Consider the following 27,748-nt stretch of genomic DNA (forward strand, 5'->3'; position numbering starts at 1 on the left):
TAACATTATACCCAAAATAATGGGAATTACTAACCAAAGTATGATATCAAGCTAAGTGTTCACAGACTAAGAATGAATAAAGAATGTATGCGTACAATGGAATATTATTCAGCCTTAGTAAAGATCATTGCATTTGCAACAACATAAATGAATTTTTAGGGCACTATCATAAGTGAATAGTGTGTTAGACCAGACCAAAAAACAGATACTGCATAGTATCACTTACATGTAAAATCTATAAAAAAAGAAAAAGAAAGTCAAACTTATAGAAGAGTAAAATCCTAGTTGCTAGGGACTGGGGGCTAGAGAAAAAGGGATGATGAGGGTACAGGCCTTCAGTAATAAGATAAATAAGTTCTGAAGATATAATATACAGCATGGTGACTAGAGTTAACATACTGTATTGTAGACTTGAAATTTGTTATGAGATTAGATCTTATGTGTTCTCAACACACACAACACACACACAAACATACACACCAAGGTAACTCTGTGAGATGCTGGATGTGTTTATTTGATTGTGATAATCATTTTACAATATACATGCATACCACATAATCACGTTGCACATTTTAAACATATACAATTTCATTTGTCGAGTATACCTCCAAAAGCTCCACCCTTCACACACAAAAAAGAAGAAACGGACTACTAGTTTTATTCAGAATAAAAATAAAAACAGTAGAATTCTTCAATCAGCTCTTTCATAAAATTTACATGGCACTGATGATTGGTCTAACTAGATAATTTAAAAATCAAATAGAAATAGCCTTAAAAAGACAGAAACCAGATAGGACCTTGCATATTATTGCTTCTTTCTTTTAAGTGTCAATAGACTTACTTTTTGTCTCCAGCAATGCCTTCCTGTACCATTGTACTTATTTTTTCCATTGTGTGTATTTTTATTCTATTTTCTTTGGAGGGGTTTCACTTTGGGTTTCTTGAATAAACAGGATCCAAAATGTAACAAGTATGGGTGAGAAAGATAATGTGATAGGAAAAAATAACAATGATCAGAATATCCACTTAGGTAATAGTTTGGATAGCAATAAAATTCTCATAGGATACATTTTTTGTTTTTAGCCAAAAAGAAGATGGTCCTTGAGCATTCCATCCCCAAATAAAACAAAACTTTGCGGATTAGTATGTTTTAATTTCCTATGTCTGATTCTGTTCCTGGTTCTACACATATTTTTCATAGTTTTTTTTCTGGCTTCTATGATTCATAAGCAAAAGTAAATAGTATCGCTATGGATTATGGAATAGGTGTAGGAGTAAATATATAGACTTCAGCATGCACATACAAAAATCATTTTCATATTGGTTTGACCATCCGTGGTTTATTTTACCATGATATACTGATTTTTATTGTACATCATTGTGGTCATTGCATCATGTAATTTGTATCAAAAAGAGTTCTGTCTCTATCACTTTAAATAGCAACAGCTGTATATTAACCGCATCACTTTATATGAAATCATAGTAATGTAATAAGGAACCGTCTCAATCACTGTGACTCCTAGTTTTGGAATTGAGTTTTAAATGGATTGTGTCGATGTCCTCAGAAGCATCAGAACTAATAAGAGAACGGGTTGGAATCAATCGCTGTCTCCTCCGCAGCCCCTCAGAGCTTTGTTAGTTCTGACTCGTTTTGTTTCAGTGCAATTTCTGTGCGAGCTCGTCACCTCCACCTAGCGGGGAGTTTCTTGCGCAGTGTCCTGTCTCATCCATCTTCCATAGCCACAGCAATGAATAACTGTTCATCCATGGAACAGCCACAGCTACAAAGAGCAAAGATTTTGTTTTTTAGAATGTGCTTTTACATTTCTTTCAGACATTTGGTACAGCTGTACAAAGGTGAAGATGACACCGAGATTTCCAAGACGATTAGGACTCAGTGGACCTCGCTGGGCCTAGAAGATGTACAGTTTGTAAATTACTCCGTGCTGCTTGACCTGCCGGGCGCTTCTCCCAGCTCTGTGACTCTGAGCAGCAGCGGCCAATGCTTTCATCCCAATGGCCAGCCTTGCAGTGAAGACGCCAGGACTCGCAGCCGCCAAGACCTGCTCTACGCATACGCGGCCTATTCTGCCAAAGGAACTCTCGAGGTAATAAGACCGTTTGTCTCTGTCATTTGCAGTGAAATAGAATTAGAAAACAACAGCTTTCATCTAAATTGAGCTAACTGGCAAGATGCACCCCACTACAGTAACCATTAAACGTTCTCCATGTAGAGGTGCCAGGAAAGGAAAGGGAGGATTTGGATCGCCTCACCCTCGACTTGTCATATTTGGAATGTGGAAACACGTTAGAAGAGTTTAATTCAAAAGTGTCGGACGTGTGACTGAGTCATTCACATTTTGCTTAATTCAGAGAGTACATGCTCACGTCATTCTTTGTTTTCGAAAGACAACTTTTAATAGATTGGAATAGACAGAAAGAGTGGACATGGAGGCAGTGTGTTTTGGAACTGTGCTGTGTACCCTCACAAGAACTACAGTGGGGAATTGATGGGATTATCCACACGTTTAAGATTTGGGACACGGTACTTCTACTTTCTTAATGGAAAACATCTGAGCTGGTGGGCCAGCTGTGGATTATTGCTTTGCTATTTTCTGCGTTAGCTTTTTTTTTTTTTTTTTTGGTGTGGTGGTGTTTTGGCATGTGGTTGTGGTTCAGTGCATGGATGGCCTCCACCGCCACATGGATGAGTTTCGATCTCAGCTCCCAAATTACCCACTGTGACTTATCCATCTAAGGCTATTTCTTTATCTCTGTAATGTGGGTAGTCATATTTCCAACATCATAAGGTGGTTGTGAGAGTTAAATTGACTAATACATGTAAATCTTAAGAGTACAGAGATCAGGCTGTAGTCAAGACAATATACCAGTTAGATACAATCTATAAGTGGTCACTAGTTTTCTTAAATAGCAAGTGTTCTGTCTCCATGTAAAAGTATCAATTTAATGAGCACATTTAGTATATTATAAAAATGTAGATTGCCTCATTTAATACAAATGAACTAATGTTATGTTTCCAGTTGTTATTTATTGGCACAGGTTTTAAAGACTTTAACTTACTAACTCTAATTATTATATGAAATCTTGAAATCGTTTCAAGTTACTTTGCAGAAATGCATGCTTATTCCATATATATCTTTGTTTCTCTTCGGGGGTTGAGGAGGGAGGAGGCGGGTCGCTGGCGCCTCACACTGTGTTCCGCAGTGCGTTGTCCCTGCTTTCAACAGGACTGAGTATGAAAGCTCCGCCTTGAAAAGCCTCATCACTAATTGAGTTACTATAATATTAAATGTCCGAAGTGTTTCTAGCACAGGACTCATAATTTGATGTGATTAATCCATATTCTTTCTGGTAGGCAATAATGGAAACACACTTGTGTATTAAAAATAGAGGGAGGCTGCCAACCCTCTTTCTTTGATTCAGAAGCTGTGGTCTTGAGTCGAGATCTACGTCACTCCACACATTTTCTCTGAGACTCCCACCCCTGCGTCAGCCCGCATGTGTCCAGTCTCTTCTTTATCCCAGTTGAGTGAAGTCCAGCATAGCCATTGCCTCCCCTAAAGAAAAGCATGTCCAAAACACAAAACAACAAAAACCCCAGGGACTTGAGTGGGTCCTTGGAATCATCCTCATATATTTGCTTTTCAATTTTCTGTGGTAAACATTCATTCTTCCTTGATGGAGGCGATGAGGATTAGCCAGGAAACGAACTCATGGCTGTTTCATCTGTGGGGCTCCTCTGTTCCCATGTGACCAGACCTCTGAGAGCTTTCTACACATTTACCTTATCAGTTATCAATGTTTAAATTTCCTTTGTTTCATTATGAAAGAAAACCAAGGTCTACTACATGGAATTATTTATTTATTTTGATCCTTCCCCTGAGCATATGTTTATTTTACTGATTTTAGAGAGAGAGAAAGGGAGGGAAAGAGAAACATTGATTGACTGTCTCCTGTACACACCCTGACCAGGAATGGAACCCACAATCTGGGTATGTGTCCGGGGAATAGAACTCGTGACCTTTTAGTGTGCTGGATGATACTCCAAACAACTGAGCCACACGGACTAGGGCAAATCATAGAATTATTTAAGTGTTCATGAAGTGAATAGTCATTTGGGACCCTCCTAACATTTATAAATACCATAAAACTACCATTTAATAAAGAAGTGTTGGGAAAGACTTCAAGTGTAGCTAGTAAATGGGAAAAATAAAGTTAGCTGTAGATGCAGAAATATACTCTGTGCTTGAAATATTAGGGCCTAAATAAAAGGAAGTAGTGTTAAAGGAACTAGAGTACAGTTATGGATAAAAGAAACATCTCTATATGAAGAACATAATTTGAGAAATTAACCAGGCAAATTAGATGAAGACACTGACAATAACTTTTTTAGAATTTTATTAATAATTTAAATCTACTATGGTAAGTGCACATTAATTTAAATATCTATTCAATAAAGGATATTATAAGTTATTTATATGGATTTTTAAAGCTCTCTTTGTACTATGATTTTCAAAAGCAAAGCAATGTTTAGGTGACTATTTTATATGCACATAGAATACTTGCATATTTTATGTACATGTTTTAGACAGATGTATTATTGATATTCACATATTCTAATTAATAAAACACTGGTGATTTTTCTGTATCCCCTCAGATCATTTCCTAATTCAAATCAAGCTTGAGAGGTTGCTGCTGCTGATTCAGGCATACCTAATTTTTTATTTTGAGTACATTGTGTTAGCATGAATTTCTATTAGGCAGAGCCATTAACAAGTTCCTAAATTATTCTAGTTGGACTGCCAGCAAAGCTCCCCACCACTTTGTTTTTGACAAGGTTATTTGTAGAAGAGGAGTGCCCCTTTTCTTTGGAGAGCTGTCATGTCCATTCATCATATCACTGTTTTGTATAAGCTTCCAATTTTTGCTTTTTGGTAACAGTCTAAACAGCATTTGTGATATCTGAGATCTACTTCGAAAACCTGCTTAGTGCCAGCATGATGGATGGTGTACTTTGCAACTTCTTTGTAATTCATTGTGCACTGGAAAGGTGACATTGTTTACCCCATCATAATGACAGGTGGGTCAGTAAAAGGGTCCTAAGGAGAGTTGTCCTGTCAAATGCAAAACACACATTAAAATGGATACATAAATAATTTAGCATGAGTGAGGTTAGCTTTGGGGAGTAAACAATCATTTATATTTTTATTAAAAGGTAAATATCAATGATAATGTCATCATAATATTAAATGCATTGGTAGTACGTGTTAACAATGTCTAGTCAGTTTTACAAACAGAATACATACCTTTATGTAATCCCTGTGCAATTATTTCTTTTGTCCTTTGTGAAGCCCACACAGATGCAGAAAAGCAAAGGGCATAATTAATATTTAATATGGATTGGTCATATTGAGTCATCCATGTTCTTAGTTTTGAACAGATGATTTATTTTTATTCCAATATATTTTATGGATTTCAGAGTTTTCTTTCTGTTAAGCATTATTTTTGTCTAAAAGACAAGCCAAATAGTGCAATTCTATATAGAAATTTATTTTAACCAACTCATTAACTGTGCTTAAAATATTGTTATCAACATATTTATCACTCCCCCAATCCTCAGAGACCCCAGACTAGCACCCTTTCTTATCAGGTGCACATCTGTGGGTTGGCCACTTTAACTCTGCAAGCCTTTATGCTCTTATTTGTATAAGCGGGAAATTATAATATCTCAAATGGTTGTTGTGGAGAAGAAATTATATAAATCATGTAAAGTGCCTGAAACTTAGAAAAACACTCAATAAATGTCAGCTATTGTTATTATGCGGCATAAAGTAGACATAGTCAAATGGGATAAATTAGGAAACTATCACAACCATCTATCATGGGAAGTACAAACTTTTATCCTATTGTCTGAATATCATCTTCCTGTATTCTGTTTAACATGACAAATACTAATCATCATGGAGGAAAATTCTTTGATAAGTATGAATAAATAATAAATGATACATAAATCCTTGATCATATTTTTAATTGGAAACTGAAAACTCAAAGTAACTAGGAACGAACTGTTTTATGTTTGAATGCAGAATTGCAAAACATGTCAAGTTGAGCCAGAAGAGCATTTTCTTATCTTTGTTTTGTAAAATATCAAGACATAGTTTAACATATGAAATCTGAACACTGACAAATAATTTGTTAAAATGTCTTAAAGAGTCAAATACCAATGACAGATACTAGTACCCCTCCTTCAGAAATATGCATGGAAGGCATCTTCGTTCAATCCATGAGAAAACTTGGAGGTGAATGCCGTAGGGGAAGGAAAGCTACTTTGTGTTTTGAAAATATGTAATTTCTGTCTGTTAGAAGTTAAGAGTTTATTGCCACTGTTTTTATTATTATTTTTTTCTTTATTGATTTTAGAGAGAGGGAAAGGGAGAGAGAGAGAGAGAGACATTGATGAGAGAGAACATCGATTGGCTGCCTCCTGCATGCCCCCCCCCCCTGGGGATTTGGCCCACAACCTGGGCATGTGCCCTGACCAAGAATCACACTGGTGACCTCTTGGTGCATGGGTCAACGCTCCACCTCTGAACCATACTGGCTGGGCATTGCCACTTTATTTATAAGCAAAAATAGAACCATCTTACTATAACACTGGTGTTATGCCCACCACTGCCTATCTTAAAGGATAATTCCTAACGATCTGTTTTTTCATAGCTAGGAAAACTTTGTCTTCCTGTTTTATTTTTAATATTCTCAAACAAAAGCAAACTTAACAGTGTGTGGTAAAAGGCAAAGCTGCGTTCATTTGGCTTTGAAGGATTCCTGTTGCAGATAAAACTATCAGAAAGCCAAATGAGTGGGGTAGAACTCTATTATTGTCTGAGTATGGAGATTAAGGTACAGTCTCACCAACAGAGATCTGTAAGCTTGGAGATGTTTTTCAGTTGAAGATGATTTTTCATTTTATTTGTCTCCCTTTTTCCTCTGGGAATCCATCTTTGATCAACAGTGAACAATTGTGACCTAAATGGCTGTGAACAAAATTGTATAAAAGTTATTAATTAAAAAAAAAATTACATATGATCCCTTTGCCCAAATCCCATCTATTTCTGATATCATGAGCTTTGTGCATTGAGTTAACAAAACAATTCCATAATTTCTGCTAATTTGAGGATAATAACCATGAGACTAGTTTCCACATATTTAAAGTATATATATTTTCCAGTATTTAAAATTTAGACAAACACTTACAGTAAAGAAATGATCTATCACAACATATTGTTAATAGTTAAATGTTTGTTATAAAGATTACATCTTCTACCTGGAAGAGAACAAGCATATAAAATAAAAGTTTTAAAACAAAGATCACCGAACTAAAACAAATATGGACATTTTAGTGAGAAAGTGTTTGCGGACTTCTAATTTGACTAAAGTTATTTGTGAAGTTTCTGAATCTCCACAATTAAGTGTTATTTGACAGAAAATTCCAAGTCAGCCTTTTTGATTTTTACCTCTGATATGATTTAAAGCACACCACTTATAAAATTAAGTGGTAATGGAATTTTCTTAGCAGATTTAATATATATATATTTTTGGTACATGCCTCTAGCGGGAACTGAACCTGGGACTCTCTGGTCCACAGGCCGACGCTCCAACCGCTGAGCCAAACTGGCCAGGGCTAATTTATATTTTGATCTCCATAAAATGCCAGCAGTTAAATATGGAGTTTACACATAAGATTTCTCTCACTCCAGAGCTAGAGATATGTGCAAAAGTTGATCCTTAGATTTATGCACTGTTTTGATGCCCTAATCTAATTGGTTTTTAAAAGGCAGAATTCTGTGATATTGCTTTCACTGCCTCCAGGAAGAATGCTCTTGAATGAATTAGCAACTCCTTCAATATCCTTGCCTTAATAAGTTGGATATCATTTATTAAATAAGGTGCCCTGTGATTATTAATGTTTTTCCATATATTTTAATTTGATATTGAAAGATTAACTGACTAATATAGAATTTAGCCAGCCGGGTCTCACTAATATAACATGAACCATTCAACATCCAGCAGTACATTCTGAGTACCCTTTATATGCCAATCACAAGGCACAGAGTGGCTAATAAGAAAGCTTTGGACGCTGCTCATATGTAGCCAGAAGTCTAAGAGAGGAAACTGGCAGTTAGGTAAACAGTTACAAAATGACTAAATACTGCTAGCACAAAACACGTACAAGTTACTTAAATATCCTAAACTTCTGTTTCCTCATCTAAAAAATGGACAGATATCTCTACCAGACATGAATGTTCTGAAGATAGACTGAAATGATCCAATCTGCACAATGAAATGTACAGCACAGAGGACATGAATGTTTAAGTATTGATACTCTTTTTTCTTTATATCATAAATTCTGAAAAGTTTAATCCTTCTTATACTACACATTTGCACATGTATGTGGACACACACACACACAGACAGTCTCTAAGGCCCTATATTCAATTTCCAGTTTTCTGACAGCTGGGGTTTCCTGTGGCCCTCCTCTTGCTCCTACTTACTCTTGATGTTACCCAACTGCTACCCTCCTCTATTTCTGGACTCTTCTGCATTGCCAAGCCTAAGCAAAAGCTTCAACCCATATGTCAAATGTATAACTATTTTTCTTTGTTTGCTTTTTAAAATAACTTTAATTGATTTTAGAGAGAGGAAAAGAGAGAGAGGGACAGAGAGAGACATCAATCGGCTGCCTCCCACACTCTCTGATCAGAAATTGGACCTGCAACCTGGGCAAGTACATTGACCAGGAATTGGTCACCCTTTGGTGTGTTAGATGATGCTCCAACTAACTGTGTCAACTGACCAGGGTGAACTCTTTCTGTTTTAACCACCTACTAAGCCCTAAATGGTGTATTATCCTACTACTTTAAAAGGTCAGGCACAAGTGTCCCAGTGGTGTCCTGGACTGGCTCAAGCCACCTTGTTCTGGTTAGTGAAAGTTGATTCAGTGAATCTTTCTAATTCTGGTCTGATATTTAAACCATAGAAGTGTTTACATACTACATAGCAAGGTTTTTGTTGTTGTTGGTGGTGTGTGTGTGTGTGTGCCAGAGATTAGTTTTACTAGCATACAAGTACACAGCACTCGGCACCAGACTGGTATACCAGTCAGCATGGCTACAATATTAGGGTGAGTTGGACAGAGCCCAGAACAATGCCTTTGAGTTGGAAGGGAGAGTGTGCTCATACTCTGCTTCAAACCCCATACACTTTCCATCCAGGGTCTCGGGGGCAGCTCACAAATCAATCATTGATATGGTAAGGGACAGAGAATTTCCCTTCCCGAAAGGGGAAGGTCCATGGTCAAAAAGAGTTTATGTAGACAAAGGTAATGGAAGATCGAGAATTTCCTATGGCAGATATAAGGGTGGGCAAAAGTAGGTTTGAGGTTGTAATACAAATCAATAATATAATAATTAATAATAATACAAGAATAATATTTGTGTTTCACATACTCACAACTGTAAACCTTCTTTTGCTCGCCTCTGCACATGCTTTCCTGGGCTACTTGTAGCTCCTGGAACATTTTGCAAAAATTGTCTGCTGAGCTTCCTTCCTGTCCTCAAGCACCTGGAACTTCTCCACCAGCTCCCTGCCTGGCTTTGCAAGACAATGACCCAATTTCTCCAAGTCTTTGATTGACTTTGGAGACTGCAGACTTATTGTCCTCCAGCTTCACCTCAGGGGAGATGATTGAGTGGTTCCAGGATGCTTATCTCTGGAGCAATTACCCAGAGCTGCTGCTGCTGTTATTGATTTTCTTTAGTCTTATTCTTAGTTTGCTAGGGGGCAAGAGGTAATAGGTTAAAAGTGGGAAAAATGGTAAATTTACAGAAACTCTCATAATCACTTTATCGCTCTTGTTCATGGAAATACACATGGAGTAGGATTCATCATTTTTATACTAATTTATTTTAGTCATTCCACTTTGAGAAAGAATAATCTAGGTCCAGGTTCTCTATACTTCTTTTGTTTCTAGGATTTGTAGACCAAATGAAGCTAAATCTTCTTTTCAGTCTATAAACCTCTATGCATAAACTGTGTCCTTTTTGGTAAAAGCTGACTAACCAACAAACATCACTTCTCAGCTGTACGTCACCAGCTAACTATTCCTTCTGTTGAGTGTCAGCTAGCTGTTGGTCCTTCCTTCACTGATAAGTGTCCTGAAACCCCTTCCTTATCTAATCCCCACCCCTATAAGAAAATCAGTAACTTCCTATTTAAAATTCAGAAGTCATGTTTTACATCTTAACATATTTGATGTCTTTGTTAAATTTGTACAGGTCTTGATGCTTTCAGAGTTTGTCCTTCTTCTGCCTGAAAGTTCTCTTGGCCAGTACATGGCTTCTCATCATTCGAATGTGGTCTCCTTAGCAATGCCTTTCCTGACTTCTTTATCAAAATAATTCCTCATAGCACTGGCCAGTTTGGCTCAGGGTTAGAGCTTCGGCCCTCGGACCAGAGAGTGGCGGGTTCGATTCCGGTCAAGGGCCCGTACCTCAGTTGCGGTTCAGTCCCTGGCCCTGGTTGGGATCATGAGGGAGGCAACTAATCTATGTTTCTTTCTCTCTCTTTCTCCCCCTTCTCCTACTCTGTCTGAAAATAAATGAAAAATATTATTGGGTGAAGATTAAAAAATAATAATAGTAAAATAAAATAATAGCTTTACTGAAAGTCTTCTGAACTGTTACTGTCTTTATTGACTTTTTATTGTTGCTATCTCAGCAAGAGAAAGTAAACTCAGTATAAACTACTTTTTGTAACTCATTGTTTCCCATACCTTCAGAAACTAAAGAGGAACCTGGCCCATGAGGTTAGAAAATTAAAAGAAGTTGTCTCTTTAATACCCTCATACTCTCTCTTTCTTGGACTTTCATAATTCTGTTTTCTCCTGTTTTTTTTTTTTTTTTTTCCTTCTTCTCTTCTACTTCAATACATTTTTTATGATTTCTTGTTTTTAAAGTATAGTTTTAACATGTAGAATGACTGTTCAAATAATGGTGAAGAAAAGAAACTCTGATTGTTACTGTTAAAATGTTGGCCAAATAATGCAAATGAGAATCTAAGTAGTCTGTAAGAGCCTACTTGTTAAATTTAGGACAATTTATTTATTTTTTATCCTCACTCGAGGACACTTTTTTTTTTGCATTTATCTTCACATAGAGTGGGAGGAAGAGAAGAAGGAAGTGAGACAGAGAAACATGGATGTGAGAGAGATGCATCGAGTGGTTGCCACCCACACGACCCCCAACTGGGCCGGGGACAAACTGCAACCGAGGTACTTGCCCTTATTGGGAACCGAACCCGGACTCTCCGGTCTGCGGCCGAAGCTCTAACCGCTGAGTCACACCAGCCAGGGCAAATTTGGGACAATTTAAAATTATTTTTTCTTACTGCCAATCTATGTTTTATTCAACTTGTATGCAATCTTATTCTAAGTTTACACGTTTTTTTCTATTAACTTTGGAGAGTATAGAATGAAAATACAGAAATGTAATCCTGACAAAACTGTGCTTCACTTTGATTAAATTTCTATATTCCAGCCCTGGCCAGTCTGGCTCAGTGGTTAGAGCGTTGGCCTGCGGTCCGGACAGACCCGGGTTTGGTTCCCGCTAAGGGCATGTACCTCGGTTGCAGTTTGTCCCCGGCCCTGTTTGGTCGTGCGGGTGGCAGCCACTCGATGTGTCCCTTTCACGTCGATGTTTCTCTCTCTCTCTTCCTCTCTCTCCCTCCCACTCTATCTGTACAAAAAAAAAAAAAAAAAAAGGAAAAATATCCTCGGGTGAGGATAAAAAAAAAAAAATTCTATATTCCAGTTTATAACTTAATTTTATTGTCATTTAAATGGATGTGTGTATATTATTTTTTAAGATTGCAAATATATTAAATAATTACTGTATGCCAAGACATTGCATTGTAGTGAATATTTCTTTCAGCAAGTATTTATTAAAGAAAAAAAGTGATAAATATGACAAGCCAGCCCTTTATCTGATTGCTTAAACCAAACACAGAAAAATGGATTGTGTTTCTCATGCTTAGTGCTAAATTCAGTTGGCATATACTAGTTTCACACACTAGCTGATGTCCTTCTGATTGGTCAAGAGTCCATTGTAAATGATTAGTACTTGAGCTATTTCAGTTATTAAATATTTTAAATAAGTAAATATTAGTTTGACTCTCAGTTATTTAAATTAGCAATTATTTAACATTAAAGTATTAAATATTTTATATAGCTCCCTTCTTATGTCAATCTCTACCTAATTGGTCTTGATTAGCTAGAAAATGGTTAGAGAAGCAGTTAGAAAAACTATGGTTGATTAGTGAGGTCTGCCATGGGGTGGGGAGGAAGCCCAAGGGAGTTTATGCTTCAATACATTGTAACTTTCCTGATAATGTCGGTGATGAAAAGCCCTTGCTTAAACTTGAAAAAGAGGTATTAATAAAAGTCTAACAACCTCTGAATATTGAACTCTTCATAAGTACTAATATACTTATGCTATCTAGAAAGGACAAAGGTAAACATCAGAGATCAGTTTGACTTTACAAGTTTTTAATAAGCATAAACGCCTTAATTTAAAGAATATTCAACAGCTAAATTATGTAAGATAGCGGTAAATTTCTAAAGTAAAAATTATATTGAGATGAATAATACTTTTGATGATGTATTTTGTCAGTATGAGAACTGCTTCAGTTTACCATTTCTAAATTTGAAGAAAAAATTACTGTTTTAGTCAAAGCAGGCTTTTTAAATATTCTGTACATTCAGAATCTCTCTTAGAGATGAACTAGGAGAATTCAGAGTGATTGATTTGGTTGAAAATGTCAAGTCTGAACAATTTCAAAGCATATATCATTTCCTAAGCATGCATAATTTTTTCTACTTCAAGGCAGAAGAGAAACATGGCACTGGATTATTCCTCAGTGTGGAGCTCAGGCCAACTACAGGTGGATGTCTCCAGAGACACTTCTCTGACCTACTTATATTCTATGATTGTTCTATTTATTTTATTTAGCTCACGCAGGAAATAATGTATTCAATTCTGTCTTCCGTTGCTTCTGCTCAGCGTAACCCTCCATTTTTGTATAGAACCATAGAACTGTAATCAGTGGGGTGTTCTCTGTGTCCCACCTGCTCCTGGTACAGGTGGAATTCTTGAGGTGTCATGAGAACAAGAATTTCCTGGGTCCCCACAAGAGAATGAGGTATCATGAAAAGCTTTATTGATGATGTAATATTGAGGGAGTTAGGATTAAAGCCACTGCCCAGAGTTTCTGCTCCATATTCAAGTCCAGTCTAGTCCAGTATCTGGCTAGCTTAGATTGTGTTCCCAGCTATAGTCTATTGCATGTGGAGTCTACATGGCCATGGACCATGCAGTTTCTAGGGCCACATGGCAGGCTAGTGTGGGTCATAGAACAAGTGAGAAACAGGAGTGCGAGAGTAACAAAGAAGAAATTTACCTGGAGCTTAATCAGTGAGTCCTTCAGGATTTCACATGCTTGCAGTGGCTCTAACCCTAGGCAGTTACCTTTGTTCCCCAGACTGGACTGACAGGCCGGGACCTTCCCTACCTCATCCGACTTCCCCTTCGTTGGTCACTTCCCCCAGTGATTTGCAGGGAGTGGACCAGTGGTTTTCCAGGGAGTGTGAAACTAGAGCTTCCTGGTGGTGCTGCCGACAACAATACTTATAACATCTGGCCTCCCCTTTGCTTTCTTCCTATTTAAAAAAAAAATAGTTTATTGATTTTTAGAGATAAAGGAAGGGAGAGAAGAAGAGAGAGAGAGAGAGCAAGAGAGAGAGAGAGAGAGAGAGAGAGAGAAACATCAATGTGAGAGTGCAGCATCGATCAGCTGCCTCCTGCATGCCCCTCACTGGGAGTGGAGCCCACAACCAAGCACGTGCCCTTGACCAGTAACTAAACAGGCAACCTCCTGGTGTGCAGGGCAACGCCCAACCAACTGGGCCACACCGGCCAGGACTCTCTTCCTGTTTCAATATTAGCTAATTGGTTATGACAGTAGCAGAACCACGGACATAATAGAATCACTTTTTAATATTTTGATTTTTAGTCATTGTCTATTGTCTGGTTTATGATTCCTTCTCACCAATTATTTTGCCATAGGTAGAAGGTGATTGCATTTTAGTGTTTCATGTTTATTTCTGAAGTGCCCCAGTCTTCCTCTCAGCCCTTCCTGTATGGCCCGTCGCTGTCTGCTGTCTTCTAAATACTCTTTTATACCCAAGTATAAAATATTTGCTTTTCTGTCTGAATTGTTGCTGTTGTTTTAAGTTATTTGTTCATAGTCCAAAAATTAACATATTATTTAAACATAATTAATTTGGGGACTTTTTTATATTTCTCTTTGGTAAAAAAAACAAAACTTAAAACAGAACAAAACTGGCTCCATTTTCCTTTGTCCCTCTTGGTGCTCTCCCCCGACGTGTTCGCAAAGTCCAGCGTGGGAAAGTGGTGCACCCAGTGAGCAGTTCAACGGGGACCAATGTTCCTGCTCATTCGACATTTCCCAAAGGGACTCGTCAGAAGTGACTTAATTCTTAATATTTGGATGTAAATTAATGATAGTCACCCAACCAGTCGAGTGGACGACTTTCTAGTGTGACAAAATACTTGCAGTGAGAAGAGGTGCATTGCTGCAACTAGAATGTGGAAAGAAATGGCTTGGTGTTTTATCATATCATTGTTGATTTGTGACTGAGAAAAATTCCATGTGCTGTTTTGCAGCTGTGATTTTCACCTTGCTTGAAGGTAAACCAGAAAGAACCTGGTTCAGAGGCGTTCTTTGAAAGCAATACATACATTTTTATTATTACCTGTCAAACCATCAGACCATTGAGACTTCTGTAATTACTGATATTTAATGAATAGCCTCAAAATACGTAAGCCAAAATAAATTGATACAATGAAGCCTGTGTTGAGGAATATTTTTGTGGGAAAAAAAACCATCTATTATGTTAAAATGTTTTAATCTGTTAACATGTGCTATTTGTAGAAGATGCATTGAAGAATTCTTTAATTGAAACTGCCATTGTAGATGCAAGTTATTGCTGTTTTCCAATAATGTAAATGTCTTTTACAGAATTGGTATTTTTGTAGCTGCCATATTGTTCTGGTATGTACACAAACAAAAAAGTTGCAGACTTGCCTGCATCCTCTCAGACCAGTGTGATTTCCTCCTAAACTCTCCCAAATAAGAAAATTATGTTCATTAATGTAACCAATTGAGTAATAGCCCTGTTTTAAGATGCACTCAGTGAATCATAAATAATTAGTAGTTAGCTTAGAAATTTGAAGTGGAAAGTATGAATTCTCTCAGTTTTCAATGTGATTATTAATAGTATGTAATCATTTATTTAACCAGGCCTTTAAAATCATAGATCAACAGTTATGTATATCATAATGGTATTAGGAAACTCAAAAGTTGTATTAATAAAGCACTGATTTAATCATATTTCAATCGGAACAAAATTATAATCAAAACCATTCTGACAGAAGTGTTTTACCAATTAGGTTTTCATGGCAAATCCATTTGAAAGTACAGCTTAACTTCTCAGAGATATTTTATAAGCTGTAATCATTTTAAGACAGTTAAGCCAACAGTGTGTACTGGACGCCTGGGTGAGAATCGGTACACAATGGGCTCATTGCTAAGAAAATTCTCCTATACCAGAAAATAAAACATATGTAAGTTTATGGGTTCCATGGGGGTGTTAAGAGAGACAGAAGCAGATCACTCTGGGATTCAAATGAGAGAAAGTCACATATAATTGAGCAACAGAGAAATACAACTCATGAGACATCTAGATAACATATGAAATGAGTTTCAATGTATTTAGTAAAGTTTTTGCAAATGAAGATGAATGCAATTGCTAAGGAAATACTTTATGCCAGAAATGTTTTTTCTAGCAGACTTACCAGTCTCTTGGTGGTGTTCATATGTTCTTCTAAAAACAAAATTCTTTCCTGAACTGAGACTTCTACGGAAGCCCTTTTCAAAAGCGGGTTGAAGTACATTAGCTCCAAATAAATGGGTGGGAAGTTCAAGACCTGGAGCCTCCTCCTTCACACTTGCATTACTTGCCACCACTAACTCCTTATCAACACCTCAATGTAGATAGTCTATAAATTGAAACAGCCCATTTTGTATCAGTGAAAAGCATGACTGTTTCGATAATAGAAATTACAGAAAGTAAAGATGAAATATATCACGTTGGCTCATAGGAACATGTGTTTGATAAAACCTACAGTGCAATACTTTTCAAGGAGGAAGAAAGGAGCAAGTATGTCAGAGGATGCCCATTAGGATCTCTGGAGAGGCATGACCTTTTCACTTTAATAAAAGGAATCTTTGAAAAATGAGAAATATTGATGTAGAGTATAACTCTCAGGGGGTAGTGACAGAAATAGTAGTAGTTGGGGATCATATTTTAAAGTTCGTGAGTGCCAGACTAACATATGTAGTAGTACAGGTTTTATCCCGCACAGCCCAAGGGGTGGTTATTCACACCTGGATTCATGCTCAAGCTGAACAGCCATGCATGGTGGTTGTCCTACTTCATTTGGGTAACAGTAGAGTCTTTTCATTGGTTTTAAGCCTGAGACTGGTATGATTGTAATTGAACCTTAATGAAATTACTCCTTCATTGTTTTATAAAATGATTCAAATTCCAGAAATGCAAATCTAGAATATAATAAATTTGGTGATCTGTTAGAGGTATGAACTGGTTTTGTAACTTTCATAGAAGGGAGAGGACAAAGCAACCAGGACTCTCAAACGTTTTCTCAATTGACCACAAGAATTGTTGTGTGTGACAGGAATAGGAAGGCCATGTATGTGGTGACTGAACATTTCACATTGCTACGAATGCTTTTGTCACATCAAATGAACAATTTGCTGTCATTCCTCCTACAAGGCTTTGGTTTTCTTTGTTTTTTTCTTCTTTCAGGCTGAAGTCATTGATGTGAGTTATGGAACTGCAGATGACTTAAAGAGGATTAAAACTATGAAAAACATAACAAACCAGATTGCACTCCTGAAATTAGGAAAATTGCCACTACTTTATAAGGTTGGTCCAATGGTTGTATTTCGGTGGTAGAATGGCTGTTTTGTTTTGCTCTGTTGAAGTTATATGCCTCTGTGAGTGTGGAGTGAGTGTGTGTGTGTTGTGTATATGTTGTGGGTATGTGTGTATTGTATGTGTGTGTGTGAAAGAGAAGAGGACATCAAGAGGCAGAGAGTATCACAGGAAGATGACTTTTCTAAAACAGAGCATTTTAAATTAACATTTTTAAGAAAAATAAATGGATGTCCGTATTACTTAAGAAAGGAGATACCTTGAGCCAAGTATCAGGGAGTTTGTGAGACCTTGATAAAATCGGCACCCTCTTGATACTAATACCTACCTGGAATGCTGAAAATGAGAACGACGGCATCCTCTCTTACGATACACGTGACACTTTTCCTCTATTAACAAAACTGACTGATTACTGTGTGCTTTACATTAGACTAGTGTCTAGCTGATTTACAATCCTTGGTGATTGATTTTCTCAACTGTATAACTTCACAGTTACTGACTGTGCTCAGGAATTTAATTGAACTATAATATGCTAAGGAGAAGCAGAATTTTGATTTACTTTATTTAAATAGAAGTTTATTAACACTCATCCACTAGATGAATTTACATAATTAAAGCACTTTGATCTAAGTATCACATAATGAGCCACCATCATAGACAGCCACTACTGCTTATTCTCACTTCATTTTCTTGTTCTATTAAAAAGAATGGTCAGTATGGTTATATCACTGGAACTCTCTGGTTCTGAAGATACATTCGATTTATTCTCATCCAACCCTAAATGAGCTTTGTTAGCTGCCAGGTCTGAAAAGGTTTTCAGAAAGCTGTTGACATACTCTGTGAGGAGACAAGAGAACACCCAGTGCCTGTTCTTAGTTTTCTTCCATGGATGCCCTTACATTTAAATCAGTGACTGATAGTATATCACTGTCCAGAATTTTAAGATGGTCATGAACATATAGTATACAGTGATATAATTTTTTGCAGGATAATTTGTCAACATGTATTAAATGCCTTAAAATAATTACATTTTGACCCAGTAATTCCAGTTCAATCAATATATTCTAAAAAGGAATAAAACAGTTGATAAACACAATGATGGCCAATGATGTGACAGGATATTAGAAATGATATATGTGTCCAGTTAGTATTGAAATTTATGTTCCATTTGTACAGCTGAATACTGTAAAACAATTACAATGTAGAGAAGAATAATGATGTGGAAATTCTCATAAGGCAAACAAATAAGTAATAAAGAGGACATTTATAATAATTATAATAATAATGATTATGGTCTTGTTGTTTGTTAGTGCAACATTGTTAGTAATATGGGCTGGATATTTTCCTAAGCACTTTTTATGTGTTCTTACATTAATCTTCACAGTAACTGTATTTTTGAAAAAGAAAGGTAATTAAGGCAGGAAAAAAAAAAAAAAAGATAAGTGACTAACTCAAAACGGACAGCTAGAAACAATCAGGATGTATCCGGTCAGTCTCATCTCAGACCCTGAGTCTTCGATGTGTGTGGATAGGTGTGTATATGGTGTTAGAGTAGACTGATAGGCAGATGATTGACAGATAGATAGATTGATAATGAAGATGTTAAAATAGGGTTTTTAACTGAGATTTTAATATATTAAAAAATGCATATTTTAAAATGAGCCAACCAACACCACCAATATTTCAAAGGGAACTGTTGAAAACATGTTAGACTATTATTAACCCCCCTTATTTTATATGGATTAAAGAGGGTTGAAGATTTGGGGAAAGGGATTTTATGAATAGGAACTTTGGAGGAATTTAAGTTCTACTCCCAGCCTGGTGGCTAGGGCTTCAGTGGAGCCACATGGAGGGCTTAGTGAATACCCTGTGCAGGATGGGGGTAGACTGGTGTCTGACTCCCCTGAGAACCCCACAGGCAAGAGATAGGTTTTCTTAGCATCTAACAGATGAGCAGGAAAGGGGTGTCTGTGTTGGGACTGATCTGGGTCTGAGCTGGGAATAGAAAAATACATATTTGTTTCCCATGGTAACATTGGTAGTAATATGAGCTAGATATTTTTCTAAGTACTTCCTATGTGTTATCACATTAATCCTCAGACTAATTATATCATTGGGGCAAGGACTATTCTTATTTTCAGTTTATAGATGAATATCATTAGTCAACAGGGAAGGAAAGAAAACAGAGTTCACTCCTCCAACAACAGCCCTGATCTTATGGAGGGGCCGGAAGATGAACTTTAAATCAAGGGTAGAGTTTTAATCATGGTATGAGAACTAAACATTCTAATTGTGTACATAAGACAATGGATTCAATTTTGACTTTTACTACCAGTAATCAAAAGAAGTCTTTCTCTGGGTGTTTGGGGAAGCCTGTTCCTCTGCCTATAGGCAAGATTTAAAAGGACAGTAGGAAACAAAGTAACATTGTTCTGGGTACATTACATGAAACCTATTTGTTCAATCTACCAGTGATAATGACTAACATGCTGTTAGTGGCCAGGGGCCAATTATACAAATTGGGTAGATGGAAATATGGATCATTTCTACTGCTTTATATTTTCCTGAATTTTTACATGGTCTACAGTGATTGTGCATATATTATTTTGTAAGTGGGGAAAAGGCGTTAAAAAATTTAAGTAAACATAAGGCATTTAAAATTTTTTCTAACAATGCTTCCAGGCCAAATAGTCAAAATCCTCACTAGTAGATAATGAGTTAAGAAAAAAAAAAACAAGTTTCTTTTTATTTGTATTTGATGGCTCCAGAGAATATTTTATGAAAAACTTTGGTCATATCTATAATGTAGTGAATTAGTCATTTATCCAGAATAAGACACACTTATTAAGAACCTGGTGTATTTTCCCTGATTGTCTTCCGTTTAGGCCTATGAATAAATCTAACAAAGTTCTGTGAAGGATTGCCCCTCCAGAGAGAGAGCCCTGCCACAGACTGACTTGGAATGATTTCTAGGCAGAGGGACAGGGCATCCTTTCTTCAACCCTCCATTCTGTTCATCTCTGTTTTCTGTGGATTGTCCCAGAGATCTGGGAGAATCATCGACACCGTAGCTATTAATACACTGTTCACACAGTAAAGAGAAATAAAGCATCGGGTAGACAAGTTTATACAGCATGATGACAGCCACGCTTGCTTCACCTGTTCATCCAATGTATCTGGGGCTAGAATTTGAAAGTGAGGAAATTCAGTAACACCGCTAGGTCGAAAAAGGCAGAGGACCAATTGACTTCTGTGTGAATCACAACTATTAATCATGATTCTAAATGAGCATCTGTACTGGGAACATGCAGCTGAATGAGTAAAGGGAAAAGTGAATGTTATTTCAGCTGTGCTGTAGTTCCTAAATCATAGTCCCAAGATGAATGGGAAGGGATCTCTGAATCTGAGGCAGAAAGGGCAGAGGGGAAGCATAATGTGATATAAATTATATCTTAAATGAGCAGAAAAATAGTCTACAGCCAAGAAGGAGGAGATTTCATTAGTTCCATTGTAAATACTATGTCATATTAATTTAGTCCCTAGGTAGGGGATTGATGAGAAGATCCCCACATTATGGAGCAGGAACTGTGAAAGGCAAATCAATGGCTTTTAGATATACGCTGCAGGAAAGAACCATTCAAGTTCTCCAGAGCTAGCTTGGGCTTGTTCCCTTAAGCTTAAACCTTAGAGGAAAGGGTTTATTTTAACATTGTATATTTCTAGCAGGTTATTTTATGGGGAGTGCTTTAATCCCTGAAGCTTTAAGACATACTATTCTCTTATATGTCATAATGGATTCACTTAGATTTCTCTCAGTGACAATCTGAGACATAGTAAACAGATTCTAAGATCCTCACAAATTCCCAAATTGCTGAATAGCACTCTAGTATGGAATTTATTTTATAAAATGCAATAAAAGCATTTGGCTTTCTTTTCAGAGCCATTTTCACACACACAAAAAAATCAATAATAATAATAAAAGAAAAACTACTGTGTACTTCATGACAACTAGACATCAAGTAAATCCCAGTGAAATGTAAAGGCTGGGCCATTGTGTTCACACCACATATCAACCCCATATTTTATCGTTGTCAAATCTGTATGCTGTGAAGGTACAATGACTACTTGTCTTATGCCTTCTCGGCATGGTGAAATTACACACAAAAATCCACAAATGCTTTGGCTATTTTTATAAAGAAAATAATATATAACATCTTCCTAGTACTCCCTGTTATATAGCAAGATATCAGTAAATATTAGTAGATTTTTGCATTTTTCTTACATACATTGTGATCCTTATAATTACAATTTTTTTTTCTTTATTGACTTTTAGATAGAGAGAGAGAAGAAGGGAGAGAAGAGAGAGAGAGAAACATTGATGAGAGAGAACATCGATTGACTGCCTCCTGCATGCCTGCCACTGGAGACTGGGCCGACATCCTGGACATGTGCCCTGACCAGGAATCAAACCAGTGACCTCTTGGTACATAGGTCAGTGCTCAACCACTGAACCACACTGGCTGAGCTATAATTACAATTTTAATGATCCAGTAATCCAAATGATTCTACAGTTTCCTACTAATAAACCAATTTTGTATATATTCATTAGATAGGATTTATATTAAGTATCTATAGTGAATAGTTTGGACAGTGTATGACTTACCTAACCACCACTTAAGTCCATAGCATGTTGACATAAGTAGGCTTTTTGGAAGAGCCTGGAGGAAACTGAGAGGTAGTAATCAACCATTGGTGTTTATACATCTGAATAGATTGTTTCTCACAAATTAGGAATGAGTGGTACTTGGTACTACTTAAAGAAAAATAAATGCCACACTTTTTGAGTATACCTACATAGTAGTATAACTTAATTACATTTACTGACCATTTGAATGTTATGAAGTTATAACAAGTGACATCATTTATTAGAAGGGTTGATTTTTACATATGCGTAGTGAGCATAAGCAATCCCCATGTATTCATGCAAGTTTTGCACCATGAAAAATGATACCAAGCATTTTGTTTCTCCTAACTGAACTTTATAGTACAAGTTAAGAAAAGCAAGAAGGAATGAAAAAGAGACAGAAGACACAGAGAGAGAGTGTGAGAGCAAAGGAGGGAGAGAGGGAGGGAGGGAGGGAGGGAGGGAAGGAGGAAGGGAAGGAAGGAAGGAAGGGAGGGAGGCAACCAGCCTTCTAGTTTATTTCTGAAATAATATGTTTCAGCAATCTTCTTTATATATTATATATTACTCTAGTATCGGAAACAGTAGGCTTTACCCATATTTTAACATTTTGCCAATTATTTGGATGTACTAATATTGATGTCTGTTATAGTAATAACTTTTGGCCTTGTGATAATGCTAAGCAGTCATTTCTCATGTCTGCTCTTCCTCCTCCTCCTGTGTCTGCTTGACACTTTTCAATTTCTTCTGCTGTAGATAGGTCTCCCAGCCTTTCCAATCTTCTATTTGCTCTGTGTTCAACAGGTAACTTGTTTTTATTTTTTATTTATTTATTTTATCCCCTCCCAAGGACACTTTTGCATTCATCTTCAAAGAGACAGAGTGAGAGGGAGAGAGAGAGAAACATCGATGTGAGAGAGAAATATCATCTTGTTGCCACCCACTCAACCCCAGCCGGGGTTGGGGACAAACTGCAACTGAGGTACGTGCCTTTAGCAGGAACCAAACCGGGGTTTTTCTGGACTGTGGGCCAATGCTCTAAATGCTGAGCAAAACTGTCCAAGGAGGTAACTTATTTTTAAATAGTGAAGCACATCATGGAAGGGTGCAAGGATGGTAGAGACAAGCTCAAGGCCAAGCTCTTCTGCTTCATGGTTATGTGACCTTAGAATATTATGTAACCCCTCTGAATTCCTAGAGTTGTGTTGTTTTAAATCTCTACAAAAGTGATAAAAGTAAATCCAACTCATATGGTTGTGTGAGCCTTAAGTCTGAAAATGCATGCATAAATTCATAATGAATTTTGTTATCATTAAGCCTTTAAAATTTGGATGAGATTCTAAAAAGAAAGGGCATGGATTTGTTAATGAGAAGATGACAGCTCTCTTAAGATTGCAAAACTGAACTGAAGATAATGCAATTATTAGAAAATTAATTATAGAAATATTGTCTCTCCAGATTGTACGTTCGCATTTAACAATGAGGATTATGTTGATACCATGTAGCATAATTTGAATCTCAATTAAACAAAAATTAAAGTTGCCTCTTTAATTTTTTTTGCAGAATAGACAGATATAAATAGATGGAGAAATGAATGTTTAAGGTAAATGTAACTTGACTGTTATGGAGAAATATAAACAACGACCTAACCAGATAGTACATGATGTCAATTTTTATGTTTTTGTAGTATTTATTTTTATGCAGAGACTGTTTTTGCGGTCATGGAATTATATAATATTTAGAAAATAATATATTAGGAATTAAAATTATATTACATTTATAGAGTAGTAGTATAAGCATCTAATACACATTTTAAATTTATTTCAAAAATTGAAAAATTATGTGTGGCTCCAAGAATAGCATAAGCCTGGCCGGTGTGGCTCAGTGATTGAGAGTGGACCTGGTTTGATTCCTGGTCAGGGCACATGCCCAGGTTGTGGGCCAAACCCCTAGTGGGGGGCATGCAGGAGGCAGCCAATCGATATTCTCTCTCATCCATGTTTCTATCTCTCTCTCCCTCTCCCTTCCTCTCTCTCTAAAATCAATTAAAGAAAAAAAAAAGAATGGCATAAAATTGAAATAATACATGTTAAGTACTCAGCACAATCCCCTAGAATATTCTAAGCACTCATTAAAAGTAAGCCAATATTTTATTTAATCACACGAAAATGTTTCATTAAGTACTGCATTTTTACTTGTATTCCATTTTCTCAATGGCCACTATTATATGTGATTAAAATGTAAGATATTATTTGCTAAAGATGTAATTCCTGCCTTGCTTGTTTTAAGTAAAGGCTCAGTGCCTCAGTAACGGGTTTGGATTATTTCAGGAAAGATTATGATGTTGAAACTTCAGTTCAGGAATTTCTGACATTCGGATTTAGAATACACTGTCCTAAAGTGACCGATGAGGTTTGCATAGTTCCTTTCACTCTGCATAGAGGAATGAGTATTTTTAAAAATTAAACATTTTAAAAATAAATAAACTCCTGGCTCTACACTAACAAATTTTTACAAGAATCTGCTTGATGTCTAATTATTAATTACCAGCTATATGGCTCCAAGTTCTCTCTCCTTTTCTTTCCCATTCATTTTCTTATAATAAAAATAGATGAATAATTCTCTTGCCCAGAAGCACATTGACAACAACACTGAGTGGCAGCTGGAACTTTGCTAATCTGTTGTAGAATATGTGGAGACAAGGCAAATTACTCCTGGGAAGAAAGATCATCAAAAATATTAATACTTGTGGAAAAAAATGCCTCCCCCTAAGATGTATGTGACTAAAATGATAGCTACATAACATATTGTATCTGGTTTTAAATTCAATGCACTTTTTATTTTTATAACAAATCAACATTTAATAAGCTATAAAACCTTAATATAACTAAATAAGCTTAAAATATTCTCACTTGAACTTTGAAAATAATATACACTCAACAAAATATTATTTTAAAAATAATTATTAACATGTAAGTTCATCTATACTTATAAATATTCATTAAACTTCTTTTTAAGTGAAAATATATATTTACTGTTTTTATACAGAAGAAATTAGAAAGGTTTTATAGCCCAGAGTATATTAAAGTTAAAAATAAAGTTTTAATGTTTTTAATAATGTATCATTTGAAAAAAGCCTTTCTATTAAAGGTATAAAAAAAAAAAGTTGCTTTATTTACTAGATTTATGTTTCCAAATTTTATTAAATGTTTAGCTCAGTTTTGTATATTTTCTTTTGCATTGCATTTTAGATTACATCTAGAAATCTCATTTAGTATAATAAATCTCTTATGAATTTTCTTTAATAATAAATACACTATTTAAATATTATATTCATCTAATATCTAAATTTTAAAACTCTTACAACAATAATTATTCCAATCATTATTGGAATGATTCCATATTTTAAATCAATTTTCTATTGAAAATTTAGAAAGATTAAAGAATCTATAATTTCAGAAATATACATTGTACAATAGAAGACAAATTTTAACATTCACAATCAAGGCAGAACTATTATTAGATTAGTCAAAGAAAACCATGTTTATTCTTTAATCTTCAGTTATAATTTCCTATTTGTGTTCATCTAAATTAGGTTGTTAAAATTACTATCCCCGTCTATTAATAAAGAACATTGTTGTTTTTCATAAGTACATTGATTACCTACATAAAACTTCTTTTATGATTCTTATACAAAGATAGTTTTCAAGCAATCTTAGAATAAATTTTATCATATATAAAATGAGTTATTGAATAAAATTCAGGAGGAGTCTTTACAGTTCTAACATGTCATGCTTACTTGACACTATTCCAATCCCCAAATTAATGATTGCCTGTTCTAATATAATTCTTTGACCTTAAATAATAGCATATCTATAATTAAACAATATTATAACTTGGTGATGGTATTATGCATAATGAAACATGTGTAACATAATCTAAAATTTATTTTTGTTTTTTGTTAAGAAAATAATAATTTTAATATTTTATTAGAACTGGCAAAAAAAATAGTGATATTTAGCAGAATAAATGAAATTAGCCTGTCTCCCAAGTTACTGTAATGTTACGGAGAGCCAAACATTATTCTACCCACTTGAGATCCTTTTTTCTGAGAAGTTTTATCGGACTGCCATAGGGGGTTATCTGAACCTTTCATACCTGTATGGAATGCCTAGTTTAAGTTTTTGTTTTTTAAATGCACAATATAGGGTGGGGCAAAAGGAGGTTTATAGTTGTGAGTATGCAAAACACAGTTTATTCTTGTATTACTATTTATTAATTATTGTATTATTTTCCATATGAACAACTGTAAACCTACATTTGCCCCAGGTTGTATTAAACAGAATGAAGCCAATCAGCCCACATTGGCCTCCTGTGCTATTATCTATGCTGACATATTCTGTCTGTTTCAGTATTTGTAGTCATTGCTTTCCGCATATTTTGATGACAACAGTCTATTTTGAAGTAAAACACACCTGTAATACTTTCAACAATAAAGATAAAAAATAAAAATAAAAGATATTGGTAACTTAAGGATATGATTCTGAGTGGATCAAATATTGATTGATAAGATCACTAATTAAGTAATTTATTTTTAAAATGTTCAAAATTATCTGCAATATTCTGGATTATTTATTATTTGTCTCACAGACAATGAAGCTAAATGATGAAGTGTTTAAATGTTAAGTCAGAATAGAAGAAACTTGGGAAAAAAAATATGGCAGAGCAACCTGAAGTGAAACATACCTACAAATGCTGTATTTCGTAGGATGATTTGCAAAAGATATAAAAATATTTTCCTTGGGATTTAAAAAGATTCCTAATATGACTTAATAAATATGTAGTGTTCTTCTTTTTATCTTTATTGTTGAAAGTATTACAGATGACCCCATTTTCCCCCATTGACACCCTCCTCCCCACTCCGACCCCCCTCCTGCTTTCTCCAAACTCTTGTCTGTGTCCGTTGGTTATGCATATATGCATATAAATCTTTTGATTTATCTCTTTTGTAGTGTTTTTATTTCTTTCTTTTTGCCTGGTTTCATTATTTATATGTTTCAATGGATTACAAAACAGGTAGATACAATTCATTTTCAAAATATGTTAGCATACAGATCAGGTAACTGATAAACCAGAAAATAATTTTGTTTTACAATTAATTTGAGGTTCTTTAAAATTCTGATCAATTAGAAAGTACAGTTCTAAAATATTTTGCCCCAAAGTAGGAAACATATGAGTGTTGATGATACTTTATAAGTTGAGTATGAGACAATGTTCCGTGATTTGAGACGTTTTGGGATAGCTTCTTTGGCTAAATTATATTTATTAAGTGCTGAAAATTAAAAACGACCACTTTATGTGTTTAATGGGAAATTGATTTAGATGTCATTATGTTATTAGTAGAAGTACAGTTCTTGGAGTGCCTTGAGGAAATGAATTTCCTGAGGCCCCCAGGGAAGGATGGGGTCTCATTGAAAGCTTTATTGATGATGTAAAATTGAGTTAGTTCCCCTCTAAGGTTCAATCTCTGTCCATCCTACATGGGAAAAGTGCATCCCTCCGTGGGAAAAGTCTGTCCCACTGTGGGAAAAGTACAATCTTGTCTTCAGCGTGACCAGAATAAAGGCCACTGCCCATAGTTTCTGCTCCTTATTAAAGTCCAGTTCAGTCCAGCATCCTGTGTGTGAAATCTGTGTGCCATGGGCCATGCAGCTGCTATGGCTATGGAGATAGAGCTCGAGTATTATGCACAATAGAATTGATAGAGATTGAACTGAAAGGGTCATAACATGATAGGATCATAACAATTTAGTATCCTTAGAATAGGAAAAAGTAGAATACATTTGCCTGATGGAGTAAGATGGCTAAAGACAGATTTGTATTCATTACAGTTC

The 27,748-nt window shown here is 35.8% G+C and overlaps 1 protein-coding gene across 1 annotated transcript in view; it reads left to right on the forward strand.

The window, feature by feature from the left end:
• Nucleotides 1-27,748, forward strand: part of NAALADL2 (N-acetylated alpha-linked acidic dipeptidase like 2) — an 881,081-nt gene that overhangs the window by 332,191 nt on the left and 521,142 nt on the right. Inside the window, exons 3-4 of the mRNA XM_036243146.1 lie at nt 1,835-2,108; nt 17,042-17,161. Of these exons, the coding sequence (XP_036099039.1) occupies nt 1,835-2,108; nt 17,042-17,161 (394 nt within the window). The remainder of the gene's footprint in view (nt 1-1,834; nt 2,109-17,041; nt 17,162-27,748) is intronic.

This window comes from Molossus molossus, unplaced genomic scaffold (assembly GCF_014108415.1).
Source record: "Molossus molossus isolate mMolMol1 unplaced genomic scaffold, mMolMol1.p scaffold_m16_p_5, whole genome shotgun sequence".
NCBI classification, from domain to species: domain Eukaryota; kingdom Metazoa; phylum Chordata; class Mammalia; order Chiroptera; family Molossidae; genus Molossus; species Molossus molossus.